Here is a 21,383-nt window from a genome sequence, read left to right as displayed (position 1 = left end):
AACAGATTTCGAATGTCATATTTCCTAAAAATTATTTTAATATGATTAAAATAAGAATTTAACATTTAAAAAACAAAGAGCTTTTTTTGTTGTAAGTGTGAATTCTTTAAAAAAATTTTAACAATTCATTTTAAAGCATTTTTTACTCTCTGAGAATTTATTTTTTCTATTCAAATTTATAATATTATTGTCTCGCATATATATTTTGAAAGATAGAAGGAAATTTAAAACAATTTAGTAATTTGTTAGAAATTCCACCCTTGTAAATTTATTTCTTATTGGATACTACGTTAATTTCTAGTGTCGATCCTTATAGAAACTTTTTAATATGGCTACTTAAATATTTTTGGAAAAATACCTAATAAAATGTTTGAAAGACATTATTTCATTTGTTTGCTAAATATTTGAAATTTTTAATAAAATTTCATGCTTTCGTTACACAATATATAACTTCTTACCTAAAAGTGTAACTAAATTCTGATAAACATTTATTACTTGTGGACAAAAATTGTTTTAAAAATTATTTGTCACAGTTTAATAAATCACAAAATTTACAAGAAAACCTCGACATTTATCCGAAATTTATGTATTCTCATTTCATTTCTTATCTTGTTGTGTTTTTATGTTATATATTTTATAACTGTGACAAAAAGTTTTCAATTTGCTCAAGTTCTCAATGCGTGTTAAGAGATGAAAACTTTGAATTGCTTTCCTGGCCAAGATATGGGAACCACATTTTCCAAATTGCGGTTAACCCTTATATTTTTAGGAAGAGATCCAAATCCGATTACGTGGAGGAAAAAAGTACGTTTTATTCAGAAAAAGTACGTTTTTGTGAGTGATTTCGTAACTTTAAATATCATCTATACTAATTAATTAGCACATTTGCAGTAATTCCTATGAACTAATAAGATCGAGTCTTAGAAAGTGAAGATCTAATAATTAGATCAAAATTTATTCAGATTAGTTTGTTTTACCCACAACCAGTACATCAGTATACATAATACTTAAAGGCTAAAGAAAAATTAGAAAAGGACTAAACTAAACTATGCAGCTAAACTATATATCGAATTGAAAAGATTTGCAGTAATATTTATCAATCCAAAAAGTAGACATATTTTTCCAAAATTTGATTAAAAACAACGGACATCCAACAAATGTAATTTATTTCCATACGTAACTATTGAGTTAATTGTGTATTAAAATTAATAAAATAATATATTTGCATAAAAATCTTTTAGATATCTATTCTGATACTTTTGCTATATGCAAATCAAATTCGGACAAATCTGAGGCTAAAAGTTAGCAATTGACTTACATCCTCCTCCAATATTCAAATAATTAATATTATTCAATAAATGTTAATGATTTCTATAATCTACATTTAAATTTGACCTTCTATTAATTGTAAACTTTTAATTATCCAATATAATATATCATTATCTTGCACGAATTTAGTTTTCGTGCCAATAAAAGTTAACAGCCAAATCAAATGCTGTTCTTAACTTCAGCAGAATGAACTCGCATTGAAAATATATCTCCTTACACCCTTTATTTACGCTTTAATTTCATATTTTGTAATCTGGCAACTAAGTTATGGAAATATTTAAAAAAAATTCCTAAGTGCGTGTCATCTTTATGTTCTTCTCGATATATATATTTTCGTATTTGTTTCTTATTTTGAATTTTTGTGATATTTAGATAGTTTTACTTGATAAAATTTCGTTAATAAATCTGTCCTTGTTTTTTTTGCTCACACTATTGCATTGATATATTTTGCTTTGGCTACATTAATACGATATTGGAAAGCATTATTTTTGCGAATACAATCGTGCGAACTGATGAACACTCACTCATACTATAGTACACAAACATAAACATACAATATTCTTAAAAATAAATTCTGATATAAATTAAAATAAAATTTTTTTCAATAAACAACAAACATACATGGCGAAAGCTTAATTTCTAATTCTTTATTTGTAAACAAGTATAACATTATGAACATTATTTTATTATTTATTTCTCAAGAAGTATAATTTTCAGTTAAGAAGTTATAAAAATAGTTTGTATAATAGCATACTCAAATATAAATCTCCAAATAAGAAAATGTTTTTAAAATCCAGCTTTAACATATCTGAAAGAAAAAGTTTTTGCACTTCATATGCAATTTCTGCTTTGCGATCACTCAATCCAAGTATTCCATGACCATCCTGAAAAATATACTCAATTTATATCTAAAGATAGCAAAAATTATGAAACATTTGAAATTGCTTTGAAACAGGGTTCGAAATAAACGGCTGTTAGTCATCATTTGTGCCTAGAACACTTCCTCTGAGTATCGACAGGAGCGATTAAATATCAAAGTGGCTGGATCACGCTATTGGTCGAAAATTGATCTCATCACTACGTGCGGAAAGAGTGAAGGTATGTAATGGCTGGCGTTTAACAATAACAAGCTTCCTAAAACCGGAAGACATATAGAAGACTTCCGGTGTATCCTTCCGCATATGTTATGCTTATGAGGTGATGTGTGAACAGGTTTAATATTCTAGAGAAGTTTTATTATAGTGATTTGTGTTTAAATTGAAGCGTAATTTTAACATCCATAAAAGCTTTCTGTAATTTATAAATTCTAACTGGTTGAGGGCCTGAAACAAATTCTGATATACGATTCAAGTATTCCACAGCCATTTGAAATTGCTTAGAAGCAGGGTTTGAAGTAAACGGCCGTTAGTCGTAATTTGTGCCTGGAACATATCGTCACATCCTCTGTGTATCGGCAGGAGCGATTAAATATCAAAGTGGCCGGATCACGCTATTGGACGAAAATGTCATCACTACGTGTGGGAAAAGAGATGGTATGCATTGGCTGGCGTTTACTTAACTTCGGTTACAGATTTCATTTACACTTGTGCTCTGAACTTATCTTATTTATTTTCATGACTTTGATTCTAATAGAAATTATCACAAAATTGTGCGAATTGTATTTTCAGTTTGCTCAATTTCAATAATTAAAAAAAACGAAGATATATTTAGTCGTATATACGCTACAAACAAAGCAAATTGCTGTCTACAGTCACAATATTTATACATAAATTACCTATCAGGGGTAATAAAATCTTAACCCCAGTAGTACTGTTACTATTTTTCTTGCCATCTGTACCTTCTTAAAATTCAGTAAATTGCATTTTTGTTTTCTATTTAACGGCCATTTATTTTATAAATTTTTTTTCTGTTGCTTGAAATATTAGGCTAAAATATATATTCGAAAATCAATGTAGTTATGTATCTTGAGACTGCAATAAAATCAAACATAAGTTTATCAAATACGAGCAGAAATAAAAAAAATCATAAGCAATCTTTTTTAGAAGCAAAATGTTCGGCAATTCTCTAAAATCGCATCATCGCCAGTCAATACATACCATTTCTCATACAAGTAGTCATTTTCAACCATATTTATATATATATTTTTTTGGCCCTTATCAGATGGGTTTTCAAATTTTGATGTTTTTAATACAATATTACAACACGCAAATTTCGAATTAATTAACACTTTTTGAATCGCTCGATTCGTGAGGATTCCATCGTAGTTTCACGTCGTTTGATATTAGTTTTTTCAGAAGTTATATATCATTTTTTTCTGGTCTCTTTCACATGCCCAGATAGCAAAATAAAGTTTATTTTCACTCAGCCTTTTAATGTAAACCTACAAAGGTTTTTTATGCGGTTTAAGTTATAAACCTTTTATCCTTAAAACGAGATCCGTGCTCTATTCTGCGCACATTACCCTAATCCTAAACCTTGGAAAACAACCTTCTATAAAAACCCTAAATCGAGGTTGTCTTAGGGTTTTCAAGCTTGAAAAAATCCTTCAATAAAACTAGTCTTAAAGTGAAAATAATCTTAAATCTAGGTAATTATAAGGTTTCCTTTCGCAACGTCTTGTATGCTCAGCTACCTAAGTAACAATACTTTTCAAAAAGCCATAAAAATAATTTTTAACTCTCTTAAGACAAAAGGTTTGAAACTGCAATATTTTTGCTTTATTTAAATCTGGTTTTTAATTCGAACATTTTCGTGACAATAATAAAAAAATTCCGACCCAAGGTTACCGTAAGGTTACATGCTTTCTGGGATGTATTTTCAAATTTTGATATATATGTCATTATACCATAGCAACCTTGTAAAAACAACTGTATATTTAAAAGTCTCTTGAAAAAAGACTAATTTTATTAAATGTACAAAGTGATTTATGCAAATTGACGATATCAAATCGCAAATTTATTTGGATTCATTAGTTTATTCAATAAAAAAAAAAGATAAAATACTCATGCAAGAAATTTAAAAAACAGAATCAAATGTTATAGTTCATTTTTATAAACACATATTTTGAGCTATGTCTAATTTCCTAAACAAGCAGTTTGAGCGATGTCTATTTTCGTAAACGCACATTTTGAGCTATGTCCAATTTTGTAAACACACATTTTGAACTGTGTCCATTTTCTTAAACACTCATTCCAATCTAAGTCCAGATTTAAAATCTCACCGACTATTTGTTTAACAAAAAACATAAAAAATTTCAATAGAAAATCGAAGAAAAAAAGTCCAGAAACATTTTAAACTGATACGAAAAAGTTAAAAATTACTTACAGGACTAGTTGTGAAAAATCAGTTCTAATATCATTGTAAGAGACATAATGACACAAATATGTAGAACCTGTGAAGAAAATAGCAGACATTAAAGAAAAATATGCAATAATTAAGATTATATAATTCAAGCATTGTCTAAATATTTTCAAAACGAATAGATCGAAAAAAAAAAACATTATTAAACACTTTAACCACGCAAAATCATTTAATTTACTTAAATACAAATATGAATTACCGGATATCAAAATAAATTGGGATATATAAATGGGAATGTTGGACAATAATAGTATTTAGTGAGATTAAAAGCATTTTGTACTATTCATACATGAGCAGAAGCACATAACCTTTAATTTACGAATTAAAAATAGTTCATAAACACCATCATCTAGAAAAACTTTCCATTGTTTTAAAAACTTACAAATTGATAAGGCAAAACAGGACTAGCGGAAACAGGACTAACGGAAACAGGACTAGTAGAAACAGGGCTAGCAGATTTAGGAGCAACATAGCAAAGATCACTAACTTGGCAAAGATCAGGACATGCACATCTGCTTGTTAAAGTCATTTCCTGGTATAAAAAGAATGAAAATCATTAATATTTCAAAATATTATACTTCTGTATGATGGAAGAGTTCAATTGTAACTTGAATAATAAGTGATCAGATTTTCACGTACTACAACTTACGCACAATTTTAACGTGCTATTTCTTCACGTACTAGTTTATGATACAATCATATTGTGAAATATCGTCTGCACTACAAAAGTTAGAGGCAAGAACCTTTTTCTCATGAGGGAAAATATATTTGTGTATACCTTCTTTCTCCAACTGATTCGGATTCTGAACTTATATGCTTTGTCATATATAAAATTAAAAAGTTCTTGTAAAACCTAAGAGATTCTTAAGCATAAAGGACTCATGATTTTTCAATTAAAGAATTCGATGAATTCAGATAAAAAATAAATGCAAAATAAATAAAACATTTCTTTTGTAGTTTCTTAAAATTTACCATAGTTAAAAGTCTTCATAGCAATTACCAACATATGCAATATAATTATATGAAAGATATAATAAGTATATTTATTTATTTGAAAGAATTCTTTAATGACAAAAAAATAAAAAAAAATTTCTATCATCATTAGTTGAATGAATTCGACTCACTGATCTGAATCACTTGATTCAAAAAGTGATCCAAATCACTTGATTTGAATCAGTGATTTAAATCACTTGCTTCGTGTCAGCTATCCGAATCACATGATTTGAATCAGTAATCCGAATCACACGATTCGAATTATAGATTTGAATCATTTGATTCCAATATTTATCCAAATCATGTTTCGAAAAGTTATTCAAATTACTGATTTGACTCAAGTGATTCAGATCAGTAACTCAAATTAAGTGATTTAAATCGCTGATCCGAATCATGTTATTCAGATCAATGATTCGACTCAAGAGATTCAGATCACTGATTGCAATCATGCGATTCGGATCTCTCTTCCAATTATATGATTCGGATCAATATTCGAATCAAGTGATTCAGATCAGCGACTCAAATCAGTGATTTGAATCACTTGATTCAGAACACTGATTCGAATCATGTGATTCGGATTACTGATTCGAATCATGAGATTTGGATCAATATTCAAATCAAGTGGTTCAGATCAACGATTCAAATCATGTGATTTGCATCAATAATTTGAATCGTGTGTTTTGGATCAATATTCAAATTAAATGATTAATATCAGTGAATTAAATCCCGCGATTTAGGTCATCGTTCGAATCAAATGTATCAAATCAGGTGATTCAGATCTCATTTCAAATCTAGTGATTTGGATAACTGATTCGAATATCATGACTTAAACGACTTAGCTGCGAATCACATGATTCAAATCAAAGGCTTCAAAAAAATTCGAAATTGCAAAAAATTTGAAAGAAGTTTACTTACCTATCACTATTTTTCATTTAACTAATGTCGATAGAAAAAAAAATGTATTATTCTCTCTCATTAAGGAATTCTTTTAAGTAAATAAATATACCTATTATATCTTTCGTGTAATTATATTGTAAATTGTACATATATTTCCTAGTGGCGACGGTCTGAAAAACATCCCTTAGTATGATCCGAAGACATGCTATCACAATTCTGATCCTCTGCAGAGGGGATGGTTTCCCTGCTTTGGTAGCTGGATGACCTGTGCACAGAGTTGACAATCGAACAGTTTAACGAGGACCAATGCCGCGCAACCTCGCCGGATGATCAAAGTGGCCTACTGGGAATCCAGTCCACTGAGGGACAGCGATTTTTTAAGTTTCTCCTAAAAGAATTAGTACTATTTCTCCCCCGATTTTGCTTTTCAGTACACAATTTTTACTGTGTACTGTGTTTTATTGTTTGGTGTTTAAAAGAAGAATCGTTATCAGTATCGTCATTTGAAGATCTATTATTTCAAGGCGCAAGAATTATCATTTGAAAAAAAAAAGAATGGTTATAAAATACTTCTTATCTTCTTAACAATAGACCAACCTCGAAATCTAAACCTAAATTATAGTTTGTTAAATGATTAAAATGAACCTAATCCCGCTGCTCAAACAATATATTAACATTAACGTAGGATGGTGCACGGCTTTCCCCAAGAACAGATATTAATAAACAAGAAAAAAAGGCCAAATCAAAACTGCCAAAAGAGCAAGTTATTTCTAAATCTAGCAACCCTGTCATTTTTTTAACAATATATCTCTAACTAACTAAAACAAATTTTCACTTCAAACTCACTAGAATGACTTAATATTCAGATTTGATAGCTCTGAAACAATATAATTATTTATTTTATTAAAAACAAAATTATCTGTTTGAAAACATATCGCATATCAAAATTGTTTCGACTACTATTGATTAGTAAATATTTAGTTTTTACTGTAATGAAAAATAATAAATATTTACTCAAAATATTTTTTTTGCATGAAATCTTTAAATAAACGAATTTAATAATTATGTGCAAAAATGTTTCGATTCGCCTAAAAATTTCTCGAGATATGGTGAAATACGCAAAAAGTAAAATTAACATTAAAAGGTGCAAACTGTGGACTGATCTCCTGACCAAAGTATTGGGACCATAATTTGTCTATCCCCTACATTTTTGGGATCAGTAATCCAAATCCGTTTTAAAAATAAATAAATAATAGAGAAGGTACGTTTTTGTTCCAAATTTCGCAACTTAAAATATCGTCTGTGTGAATTAATTAGCATATTTGAAACCATCTCTAAACATTAAGATTAAGTCTTAGAACATAAAGATTTTGCTCACCGTACAAGATAAAATGAATTTCGCTTTTCCTTTTAAATAATAATAATAAAATTTTAAGAAATAAAAATGCACGAAAGGAGGGAACTGAGTATATTTAAATATAAAAACATGTAACTGAAAATGTAATATTTTCATCAATAACATTTTGATAAAGTAAAAATAATTAACGACAAAATACTTACATAAACCATGGTCTCAGGGAGCTCTTTTTCAAACTCTAAAATTGGTGTTATTGCTTCTTCGTCACATTTAAGGTTGACAATTGTTTTTCTGTAAAAAAAGAAAATAATTATAAGCATAAAATGAGGTAAAAAAAAATACGAGAACAGTAACATACAAGCTGTTTGAGTATCGGAGAATCCCGCAGTGGACTGATCGTCAAGACACGGTTCCCAGCAGATCACCGAAGTCAAGCATCACTGGCTGCGGTCAGTGTGCAGGTGGGTGACCACTTGGATCAGTCTGCGTAGGTACCGAGGGTATGCGGTATTGGTCCTCGTTAAACTGTTCTACCGTAAAGTGCTCGACTTTGCGTGCGGGTCGTCGGGCTACCGAAGCGGGGGTGCCATCCTCTCCGCAGAGGATCAAAATCGTGATGGCATGTATTCGGATTATCCTCAGGGATGTTTCCCAGATCGTCACCAATAGCCCATTGTGCAGCCCTAGTGCGACGCAAATGAACAACAACAACAACATTATCGGAGAAAACAAAGGAAGTGAATTGATCTTTTTTGAAAGACCAAGTCTCATCGGGCAATCAAACTGATTTTGATGTTTTCTGTCTTGACTTTCTCAATATTCATCATTATTATGATCTTAATAATTACTATTAATGATTATTGAGATCACTATTAGTCACAATTTTAGAACATTTTCTATGTGAAGCATATATGACCGAAATCCGGTCAATTTTCTAAATAATTTTTTTTCTTTATACATACGGATAATCTACACAGCCCTCTAAAAGTGATTCTCCGTAACCATCAAGATTATGGTACGAAGAAATAGAGGGCATTTTGAAGCCATGAAGAATTCCGTGACCATGACCATGCCTCATCGTCACTGACCCCAGAAATATTGCTCCTAAAAATAAAGGAATAACAATATATTGTGTATTTTTGAACGAAAAAGGGGAGATTCTGTGCAAGACTTGGAAATTTAAATTTTTTGTTATTAGCTAGTATACCTCATGTGGACAATAAATACACAGCCATCTTTACTATAGCAAGTTACTTAGAATTATTTTCACTTTCTTTTCAGTTAAACAAGCAAGGTGCTTGCTTTACAATATCAGTCACCCCAGAGACTCTATACAAACTGCTTATATTTTTTAATTTTACTGTAATTTCACGATGAATGGGATATGGGTCTTCTGCGCGGCCCAGGTACCCAGCTTTTGTTAAATAAAGTAAGTAAGCTATTAGCTAGTGGCCGATAAATTCTAATAACTTTAGAGACCACTTTTTACTCAAATCTATTGAATCATTGACCGATATCGATAGGCCATTTTTATTTAATTGCCTCCTTTTGCAAACGTTCTTTCTGGAATTGGATTAAATTATATTTAAAAAAAATCCTATTAGAAATAATTTACGGTCAACAAAAGTTAGTTCAGCAATAAAAATAATATAAATAAGTGTCAGAGTTGCTAAGTTAAACATACTGAATTGAAAGAACTTTGTTTAAAAGCATTTGGGGTGGCAAATAACGTTAAATGTATAAATTAGGTACAACTTTGAAATGCGTGAATTGTTAAAGAACTCACCTTTCACATGAATCTTTCCATCACAAATTGATGGAATCCATCATAAAAATGTTGAATTCCAGGATAAAAATTTTGAATGGATAAAAATTTAATGTAAGTTTTTTTTTTCACTCGACTTTCTGTACCTTGACTTTCAAGGTAAAAATCGATGGGAAAAGGTGACCAGTTGCTTCTTTAATTTAAGTCGCCTATTTTATTATTTGACTCGCCAAGTAGAAAGTGTTTTTTTCTTTCTTTTTTTTTGTCATCCCTTTTTTTAAATTTTTTTTTAGTCAAGCCTTTTGAATTAGCTAAATAAATGCTTTGGGAGGATTTAAAAAAAAAAAAAATTTGTGAGTAGAGAAAATTTTTTTTCTCCTTGCACAGAGGGGTGTTTGAATCTTTCCCTCACCTACGTGGGTGCTGACTGTGTGCTGTATACACTAAAGTAAACGTTTTGTGTGTTGTATTCCAAATAAATTCATTATTGCTGTTGCCGCAATCCCAGTTTTCAGCTTCATTGTTGGAGGAGGAGGGCCCAACTTGACAAACCTAGTTAAAATAAAAGAAACAGTTAAATTCCATCATGAGACTAAAACAAGAGTTACAAAACTTATTTTAATCTTAAGGTCACCGGCATTGCAACCCAAAGATACATTTACAAAAAAGTTAAATGGCACAAAATTGCGAAAAACCAAGTCAGAATCCCCCGTTATGTATAATCCATTCTGAAGTTCAGTATAGTTCATTCTGATTCATTCATTTTAACTTAAAACTACAAAAAATAGCACAGTATTTTTTATCACGAAAAAGCAGATTGCCTTCAAATTTATGAATGTGAGAAATTACGAAAACAAATATTTATTAGAATCGCAGAAAGAAGGGGAAAAAAACACTTCAGAACTATAATAAATAGTAAAACATTCCCGCAACAGCATGTTGTGGGCCAGGGGCGTCATGGAGGGTAAAATTCCATACGTTCATGACCAACGGCATGATTTTGGAAATGTGAGCAGCGCTGCGCGCGGGCCACCTTTACTTCACAGACATGGTGAAACTTATTAATCTGAAGCTGAGTGGGCTGCAAGTAGCCATTGGGGATCGAACCTTAGTTCTTCACAATGAATGACTAAAAAAAACCACTGAGCCCTCGCTGCTATATTAACTATAATACCGTTTAAAATTAATGTTCCCTTTGATACAAACCATTCAACCCAAATTTTATATAAGGATAACTATTGGAACATAACTAGGTATTTTTTTTTAAAAATTTAGTTAAGTTTAATTTGAAAATGACTGAAAGGGGAATATTATTTTATCTTTTTATAATTCTAAATACACTTATATAACATAACAGTATCGTTATAAATTCACAATAATGATTATAAATTTACAATAATAATTCAGAGGGTTAATGTTTTCATAAGATAAAAATCTTAACAAAATTGATTAAGTATTTAAATTTAATAAAAATGTATATATATATATATATATAATTGAAAAAATATTATTATGCACTGTGCCGCAAACGTTACGTCATACACATAAATTTTTTCTATAAATGTTAAAATATTGCGTACTTTTTTTTCAATAATATAACTATATGTGTTAATTGATATAAAAAGATAATCGTGAAAATAAAATAAATGCCTGAAAAATTAAAGTTGCAAATTACGATTATTCGCGTTTTATAAATTGTCACAAAAGGTTAAGCACTAAATCCATATCCGGATTTCGTATCGACCAGCCATCGCTGGGATTCGCACCCGGTTCACCTCATTGTAAGGCTCTATCTCCTGAGCCACCACTGCTCAGGTTATGCCAATTATAACTATTATCGTTAAGAGCACCTAAATTATACTTAAAAAAAATTGTCGAACAGCACATTAATTCAATCACAGCCGTATGACACGTCACGATTAAAGCTACAGTGCACTAGCGATTATCCGGGTTAATCACCGGGACAGGTCACACGGACAATCGAAAAACACGGATAATCCGAAAACTCCTTTTGTTAAAGAAAAATTAGATATCAGTACAAAAAATAAAAAAATTACTGACATTTGCATGCATAACATCAAACTAGGAATTTTCCTTTTTAAAAAATGCGTAATGCGTCTTCGCCATATATCGATACACATATTTTACCAACCGCAGTAATGTTACCGTAATCAAATCCTCCCATATAATCTAATAAAGCTTCCACAGAGCAGTAGAATGAGAAATAGTATTTCATTCATTTACTACATCTTCTGCATCAGTTACTATCATCACTATTTGATTTAACAACATAACGATGTCTTCATCAGTCAAATACTGGAAGCCAGGCTAACATGCATCATTTTGAAACCAATCTTCTCAATTTTCTTCATCAAGAATTTCGAAACCTTAGATTTCTTTTGCTTGTTCGAGAATACTGCTATCGTATTTTTCTTGAACATCTGAAGAGGATTGTTCATCAAGCGGTATGATCTTTCTCTAAGATCGTGATAACGTAGACGATTTTACCTTTGACCATGTTGCTGATATTCCATATACTGCAATCCAATAACGAATATTGCTTCCAAAAATTTGGTAGTGTTATAACTTCATGAATCAAATTTTTTAAATCTTGAAGATGTTTCTCTTTATATTTTTTGTGTGACTCCGGAATGAGCACGGTTAATCCGCAAACCGGATAATCCGCACACGGATAATCGAGAGTGCATATTCAAATTAGAAACTTTTTTAACGATGCATTTATTTGTAAAATAAAAGAATAAAACATACATTCATTTACTTACTGATACATCAATACATGCTCCGCCAAGAGTAAAAGGAAAGCAAGGATTGTAGTAGAATTTAAAATACGAATTTTTTCGTCCTATACGTTTAAACCTTAATAGAGAAAAAAAAGTTAGTAAACTATAACTAATATATTAAAGACAACAACAAAAACACTAACTCCGTTTATATGAAAAAGAGTGATATTAATTTGTTTCATCTTTACTAGAATTGATCTAAGTTTAGGATTACATTACAATTTTTTGGGTTTCTCCGAATACATAAAGTTTTTCTTAATTCAGAAATCTAAAAACTGGCAATTGTGTATTGTTTACTTACCTATCAGAAAGCGTTGATGGCAGAATTGTAATGGCATAATTTTGTAGCAAAAAATTAATAGCGAATTTAAATTACCGCGGTATTGTATTTTACATGTATCGAAAGATACTGTCAGATGGAGTAAACATACATCATCAGTTTGTTTGTGAACATTAAATGAAAACTATTAAAATAATATTTAGAGTTTTCCCTCCCCGTCTCCACCCTTTCGACAGTTGAGCTCTGTCGGAAGAGGAAATGCCTCTTAAGAATAAAATAATAAAGAAGTTTGTTAAATGAATTTGCTAAATTTAAGTACGCTACTTGTAAAATAATTTAAAATGTGATATGATGTGTAAGTGATTTAAAGTGATAAATTCTACTTAGTCTTAAATTATAATAAACCCTACTTCAGCGTTAAATTATTGTTACTTATACCTTAAAGGGCTCTGTGCAGAACTACATTGAAAATTTTAGTACTCTAGCTAATCGAAAATTTGTCAAAATTTCAATTGCGAGATACATCCCTCACACGTTATAAAGCGAGTGGCAAAACGTGGTACATGAGTAATAGAGTTTTCTTATAGTGTAATAAAGAAAATGCCAAAATAAAAGAAATTTATGTTTGAAAACTACGTATCGCTATAAAAAGAGCGTAGTAGAACCCCGTAGAAATTAGTAATAATAATAACCAATTAAAGCAAATATTATTTTTAATGCATACCTGATTAATTTTAAGTTTAATTATTTCAAGTTTAATGCAGTACACATGAAAAAAATGATACTATTTCATAACGATCCTTAGGGGGGGGGAGTAAATTTCCAATAATTGGGTACTGGCAACTTTAACTGAAAACTATCTCTGAAATCATTATAACGTCCTAATCCTTTAGGTTATAGCTTTTAGGCTTGGAGTATAATCACGCTGAATTAATTTTCGGATCAGATTTAATTGGATATCCGCAAGTGACGTCACGTGTGTGTATCGAACCTGATTGGCTACTGAATCTCGACATAAACAAATGTCACGATTTACTCGCTTCCAGATATTCAATTTTCTTGAGATAGCTTTACTCTCGAGGAGGTCATTTGCAATAGAAATGAATCACTCTTACATATGGTGTGCTCTATAAGTACTACCCTTTAATGTTATTTTCATATGTATAATAATAAAAGGAATAATTTGTGTCTCCCTCATAACTCCACTATCGCCTGTGCTTACACACTGACATTTGGGCAGCGGATGCAAAGAGCAATTTTAGTCCAAAAAATTGTTCAAAAATTTCAATTAATTAAGAGAAAATTTCAAATTGACTGCAAATATATAAATCTTTTCACAATATCTTAAATCTAGCAATCTAAATTTTTTAAATATATAGATCTCTTCACTATATTATCGTAGGTGGAAGATTTATTATTGTTTAATATCATTTCATCTTTCGATACCATAGTGTGTCATGGAATTGTCATTTCTGAGAAAAATCTTAATAAAATATATTGAAATAAAATATATTGAATAAAATAAAATATATTTAAAGAAATTACTCTTTATTGCGTTTAATGGTGTTTAATACTTTATAGTTTTTGATATTTAATTACATTTGACTTGTCGTATATTTTTAAGATTCTTACAAAAAAAAAAGTTAAAACGTATTTACAGAATAGGTCCAAATTAATATTTAATTTAGGCAAAAAAAAAAAGCGTTAATGAAATCTAATGAATTTCTGTTAATTATGGCGGGACTAAAAACATCAAACCCTGATCATGATTTCTCGTAGAAACAAAAATTGTATTCTTTATAAATACCTATCCAATGTTATTTGGGAAATCAAAAAACTTTTTTTTTTCCCGTTTATCCCATATTTCGCACTATATGAAATGATTTCACCCTATATGATGTGATTCAACAGATTTCGATACTGCATCTAGCACTGAAATATTAGTTTGCGACCCCCATTGTATTATACTTTTTGTATTCATATTCATCAAGGATTTTAAAGATATGCATACATTAAGGGCAGTGATTATGGAACACCCAGAGCATGTATTTGTCTTGTAAAGTAATATAAAATCGCTCTCTATTTATAATATTAAAATGCTTTCAAAAACTGTATAGAGTGTCTTATTTATTTTTTAAAAAAACTCAAAATGAGCTTAAAACAGTGTAATATGAAATTAATGAGTTTTAAATGTTACCTGGCTTCATTCTGATATCCCAAGCTGGTCAGATCTATGACACTACCATTCGTAAATTTACATATGCAATTACTAAGCTGAGTGCACTGTTCACCAATGACTACATTGATTGTAGATAATATAAAAACAATTAAATACATGATGCTTTTAATTTTGAGAAGGTTAGAAGTAGCGAGTGAGTATTAAATTTTTTTTAAATCACCTAACTTATTTCCGGGGAGGCTATTTCAAAAACGTTGCTCGGATTTTTCACTTTCACGAATGCGCAGAAGTGAATAGGCTGAACTTAAGTAATGTTTTAAACCACTGATCGTCGACTGTCAAATCAAAGAATAGTAACTTTACTTAAGGTAACGTAATTCTAGGAAGCTAGATACGGATTGCGTTAGTGCAATCGACAAAACGGAGGTCATGCTTACTATTTCCGCTTTTTTCTTTCCTTTCTTAAAGTCTGAAAATTATTCCATAGTTATATGTTAGGACATTATATAATTCTTGATATAATTTTTTTATATATATAAAGGGCAAATTTTCTTGTCCTGTCAAAAAGCAAATAAAAATAATGTGACTTAAAAGCGATAAAATTCATTTTGCACTAAAATTTAAGTCATCGTTTTATGACTTTGATCTATAACGTTTTGACACACTAGCAACACCGGTGTTCCTTTAATATATTTTTTTCTGAAACTTTAATTACAAGCAAAAATATGTTTCGGTTTTTTTTTTTAAATTTTAAAAAGCACTCTAATAGTCACTAAAAAAATCTGTTAGATAATCAGTGTCACATGCATTTTGATAATCACTTAGATTATCGCAATTTTTGTACTATTATAAAAATCAAAAGAAGTAGTTTGAAAGAAAATTTCATTCATTCATATTTATCAATAATTGATTATATTTATCGCTTATTTTTATCTAAACTAATACAAAATAATGAAAAAAGCATAAAAAATATGTTTAATAAAAAAAATCTGCATCAAAGAGTAAGAAACATTTATCTCATTAGGCTGACCTAGATCAATTGACTTTAAGTAATCCACCAGATGCATGTTTGCGTCATTGCAAATACATTCTTTAGAGGCATTTAATATAGGGAACAGAATCATTTTTACCATACATTTGATATGGAGATGCATGAATAACCATATAAGGCATGATTAAAGTTTAGGGATTAAGTACAATTACATCTCGTTGACTTGGATATCTCTACTCTAAAGTCCTCTTTTTACCCCTAAAACTGTAAAAAAGTTTTTTTTTTGAATAAGCTAGCAAATAACACGCCTTTCTTATAAAGTTTACAATATACGCTGCGCTAAAAAAAAACAAAAAAAACAAGAGAACTTTTTAAGCGAATTGAAAATTTTTTGCACACAATCATAAAATTCGTTTATACAAAGATAATTCCACGCAAAAAAAAAAATTAGTAAATATTTGTTATTTTTATAAAATAATAGTAAGAAAATATTTGAGGTATATAATTTTTACATTATTTAAAATTAGGTATTTCAGAAGGGTGATGATAAAGGAAGATAAATTCAGAGGGGGGGATAATGGCATTGAGAGGATAAAATCTCACCATAGAACATAGGATCTTAAACAATGTTGAGGGGACAAAAATGGCGAAAAACTTATGCAGGGTTCGATTTTACGCTGTGAGATAGTAACAAAAAAAGCTGCGGTTTAACTACAAAAAAGATTTATTTAATTAATTATTGTAAGAGTTTTTTGAAGTGGCACTACTAACAGCGACGTAAAAATGATTCCTGGACACGCTCTAAAATGCCCGATGTGCATTTGATATTTTCAAAGAACAGCAAAACAACAAATGAGATTCTCCGATGTGGCTCCATTTGTAGCATAAACTGGTGGTTTTAAATAGACCTCATAGCAAAAAGTCACTTCGAAGCAAAATGTAAAAATTTCTCACCTCCACTTATCTTTTCCTCTTGATTCAGAATCTGTATGCGTTTTTTGAGATTTTCACTCTCTCAACGTGATTTGCAAGCCCATGGAAGGGTCGCAAGGGCTTCGGGGATTAAAACTTTTTTAAAACCAGCAATGAGTTTTTAAGCTCGAAATTACATTTTTAGGTAATCAATAAATCAGTATTTCTTTAATATTTTGGTTATTTTTATGAAATGAATCTAAAATTCCAGATAAAAAGAAATAACAATAATAAAAAATGAGTATGTTGAATAAACTATGTCAGAGACAGGCGTATATAGAACTCTGCATTACTATCCCACATGGAACTTTTCAATTCAAAGTAAAACAACTCATATAACTATTCTCCAGCATTTATAACAGTATTTTTTTGCGTTTTAACAACTTAATTTTAAAAATTTAATTTAAGGATGATAAAGCGATGAAAAAATTAAATTTAGTGAAATATTCTCAAAATAGTTGTTTTCATTTAAATAATTTATTCCGAAATGCGAATGAACATCAGAGTTCCACGAAAAGAAGATCAACTATTTAGTGTTCCATAACCGAAAAAAGAAAAAAAAATTGGGAACCGCTGTTCAAAGGCGAGTTTAAATACTTTTGTCACCTCCCCCCTAGATGGAATTTTGAAACACCCCGTAATGCAACGAATCAAAATGGCAACCAGCCAAATGTCAAATCCTTAGAGGAGAATTTTTTGCTTTAAATTTGAATAATTTACAATGTATGCCATGGTAGTAGTTACAATTGAATAATTAAATAAACAAATAATAAATTGAGTTTTTTACCACACCTTACATTTTTAATCGCCTGTGGCATCCATATGTACTGCAAAAATTTTCAAATCATTTTAGTTAATAATTTCAATTATATCAATGGTTACATATTTTTCAACTCAAGTCCAGAATGTAATATAAAACCAGCACAAAATAACTAATGAAACTAACCCTCCTATTAGTTCATCTTTGGTCAAGTTTTCGGAGTCTGAACAAAGAACTAGCAATCTCTACCTCCTTTAAGGTCAAAAGTCCATCGTTCTTTCATTCAAGTTAAAATTACGATCTGTGGATGAATGAATGGGGCCCGCCCTATAAACGGGCATGACGTATTGTGTGGCAGAAGTCGAATTCTTGGCCATAGATGGCGCCACAATGAAGTATTCGAAGCAATGATGCCAAGTTAGCTACGCCAGTGTATATCTTTCGAAGTGATGAGCTTGCGAAGGCGAACAATCTATTCCGATGGCGGATAGTTAATTATTAAAGAAATTAAAAATTAAATGATCTTCCTTTTTTTAGTACAGTATAACTTATCTTTGTTTAAACAAGAATCAAACATTCAAATTAAATATCCGTGTTGTTACATCCGTGTGCAAAGGATGCATAATTAGTTTTGGGCAATTAGTTTATTTCAAGGTCAACGATAAATAATTTCAACTAAAATTTCCTTCCCACTGATAAGAAATTCTAATTATGTTCACTCTTAGTCCAAACAGAAAATAAAACATTTATAACGCGAGAAACTAAATCAGTTATATTTTTCCCTATATTAATGTAACAAAAGATGAGAGTATACGAATAATAATAACAGAAACGATTTAAACATTTTTTATTTTGTTCTCTTAAACTGGATTTTATGTTTTTAATATTAATATAAACCGTAGATGGAATTTAATTTGGAGTGTATCGTACCATACACACAAGGGCATAATTTGAAATTTTTCGGAGGGAGTTCGCATCCGGGGAAAATATTCATAAATGTATCCATATATATTTTCAATAATTTAATTGAAAATGCTAAACTAACAATTTGTGACAAAAATTTGTATTTTTAACAAATAAAAAAAAATTGCGTTTTATTAAAATATTACGATATAATCTTATTGTTGTTGTTTCTTATGATACTTGGACTGGCTAAGCACGCCAGCCATTGCCTTTGCGAATTAAGACAGAAAGGAGGGCCGTTCGTTTGGCAAAAGAGCACCGCAAGGGTGAAAGCGTGTCTCAGCTCAGAACTCCCGGATAGACGGCATCACCACCTATTCGCGTGGTCACTTCCACAATTTTGACATAGATCTAATGAGGAAGGAAATTTTCTCCAGATTCCTGTTCTTATGGTACTGCTCAGTGACTGACTACAGGACTTTCGATTCCACAGATCTTACGAGCACTTTTATCGCTTGAATTTGATGGGTCTTAGCGGAGTCGTGGATTGAACCCCGGTCCCTCCGAACCGGAGTTCGATTCTTTAACCACTACAATGCTACTACGGTTTATAATAATATAAATATCACGCTTTAATCAAGTTAAGATCTTAGCACACAAAAGAGTGAGATCTGAAGTTCTAAATTTTTTTAATTTCCTATTCATTATTTTTGCCATGCTTTCTAATCAGTAAATAAAAAATAAATAAATAAAGCTTATTATAGCATCACTCTTAAAAAGGCAACATTACAGCTCAATTTTTTAATTTCCAGTTGGGGGGGGGATTGCACACTTGACCTCCGTTTTGCGGAAGCCCTTGCTTAGACACAAAAATGCAATTCTTTACGCTATTTTTTTTCTTCAAATTAAACATTTGTTTAATTTGGCATTGATATTTAAAATCTACAAGGTTAGTAACCGTTATATATTCTTCATATTCAGACGTTTTCGTTTAAAAGAGTGCGTAGCCAAATTTTTCAAAAAAAAAAAAAAAAAAAAAAAAAAAAAAAAAAAAACACATTTTAAGAACTCAGAAAATATTTTAAACTTTTTTAAAAAATATAATTAGGATATGGGTACTAAAAATTCTTTTTTCTCAAAACAATTTTCAAAGAACCTTTTTCTTGATTAAATTAATCACCATAAAAACAATTTATACACAATTTTGAATATATTCAATATTGAGTGACTTATTCAATTTTTTAAATTAATAATTACTATATTTAACTATGTAAAAAAATTTAGTTTAAAATAATTTAACTATTATGTAAAAAGGTTATCGAGTGTAATTTTTAAATTTAAATAAAAGTTATTTATGAAAGCATATTCAACAAAACATTAACAAGATTATTATTGACCATATCGAATTTATAAAGATATGTAAAGAATTAAGCAAATTAAGGAAACTTTCTTCTTCTCATTGGCACGACAGCCCAGGATGGGCCTTGGCCTTCTCAACAAGCCTATGCCAAGACATTCTTCCCTTAGCCAAGGGTCTCCAGTTTATTATCTTTAAAACTTGTAGGTCCTTTTCAAGGCAGTCTAAAAATCTTAGGTTTGGCCGTCCTCTTTTTCTTGTACCTGTTGGCCTGGCACTGAAAACTTTTTTGGTTGTCCTGCTATCCCCCATTCTTATAATGTGGCCTGCCCATTTAATCCTTTGAATTTTGATAAATTTAATGACATCAGGTTCTTTATATGCTTTGTAAAGTTCCGTGTTTGATCTTCTAAACCAGGAACTGTTTTTACTTATTCCACGAAAAATGCTTCGCAGTATTTTCCTCTCCACAGGTCATTGTCCAGGTCTCACATACGTATGTAAGTGCTGATCGTATAAGACATTTATGGAGTAACACTTTTGTTTTTCTTTTTATTAGGCTTGACTTAAGATATTTTCTTAGACCATAAAAACACTTATTGGCCATCGTGATTCTCGTGTGTATTTCTTGTGTAGTGTCGTTTTTGTTGTTAATCTTAGACCCCAAATAGGTAAAGCTATCAACGACTTCGAATTTGTATGCCCCAATTTCAAACTGTATTTTTTCATAGCCAGCTTTTGTGCAGAGAGGCAAGAAAGGAGAAGAGAATTCATAAAACAAAAAAGAAGGCATTTCTCGAGGATCTTTTAAAAAATGTTGAACATTTAAGGGGATCTAATGGATCTTTCTTTCGGGAAATAAACCTAGGACGAAAGGAATTCAAACACAGAGCTACCTCATGTCGTGACAAGAATGGAGCAATCTTGACTAACAATTTGCAAGTATTGGAGAGATTGAATGAGCATTTTTATGAACTACTGAATGGAGTTGGAGATGAACATGAACCACCTACAGAAGACATTGGAATTTATAACCAACATATTGGGGAACCACCAATATTAGAAGAAGTTGATGACGGAATAAAAAAGTTAAAGGACAATAAAGCACCGGGGCCCGATGAAATCCCATCAGAATTCCTAAAAAATGGGGGAACAAGTGTCACGAAGAAAATATATGATCTGGTACGAGCTATAATGGGAGCAAGAATTAATCCCTGAAGAGTGGAAAACCAGCATGACCTGTGCGATACACAAGAAAGGAGATATACTGGATTGCTCAAACCAAACTACAGAAGAATTAGCTTGCTCTGTACAAGTTATGAAGTATTTTCTAACATCCTTTTCAAAAAAATCTCTCCCCACTTGTTGAGAATATAATTGGAGATTATCAGACCGGATTCAGGAAGGGGAGATCCACCTCAGCGCAAATTTTTAACATC

General features: G+C 30.5%; 1 protein-coding gene across 2 annotated transcripts; it reads right to left on the bottom strand.

Annotated features, from left to right (window-relative positions):
- Window positions 1–1,955: 1,955 nt before the first annotated feature.
- Window positions 1,956–15,306, bottom strand: LOC107436254 (uncharacterized). Of its 2 annotated transcripts, none has more exons than XM_016047890.3 (7): window positions 14,980–15,306; window positions 12,485–12,578; window positions 10,114–10,253; window positions 8,140–8,227; window positions 5,072–5,221; window positions 4,654–4,720; window positions 1,956–2,213 (listed from the first exon to the last, which is right to left on the bottom strand). In XM_016047890.3, the coding sequence occupies exons 1-6, from the start codon at window positions 15,117–15,119 to the stop codon at window positions 4,658–4,660; spliced, it is 675 nt and encodes a 224-aa protein (XP_015903376.1). In that variant the 5' UTR covers window positions 15,120–15,306; the 3' UTR covers window positions 1,956–2,213; window positions 4,654–4,657. The 2 variants fall into 2 exon arrangements, with proteins under 2 accessions (XP_015903376.1, XP_071040175.1); XM_071184074.1 differs by having other exon boundaries at window positions 1,956–2,137; window positions 14,980–15,269.
- Between the last annotated feature and the right edge of the window lie 6,077 nt (window positions 15,307–21,383).

Source organism: Parasteatoda tepidariorum, chromosome 8, assembly GCF_043381705.1.
Source record: "Parasteatoda tepidariorum isolate YZ-2023 chromosome 8, CAS_Ptep_4.0, whole genome shotgun sequence".
Lineage (NCBI taxonomy): Eukaryota > Metazoa > Arthropoda > Arachnida > Araneae > Theridiidae > Parasteatoda > Parasteatoda tepidariorum.
This window is presented reverse-complemented; position numbering and strand designations above follow the sequence as displayed.

Bases quoted from the DNA above. Each gene is read 5' to 3' on its own strand.
- LOC107436254 (XM_016047890.3), bottom strand. From the start codon at position 15,119: ATGTATTTAATTGTTTTTATATTATCTACAATCAATGTAGTCATTGGT. The intron at 12,579-14,979 runs GTAACATTTAAA...TTCTCTATTAAG, and splicing joins GGATATCAGAATGAAGCCAG to GTTTAAACGTATAGGACGAA. The intron at 8,228-10,113 runs GTGAGGGAAAGA...CTTTTTTTACAG, and splicing joins CACAGTCAGCACCCACGTAG to AAAAACAATTGTCAACCTTA.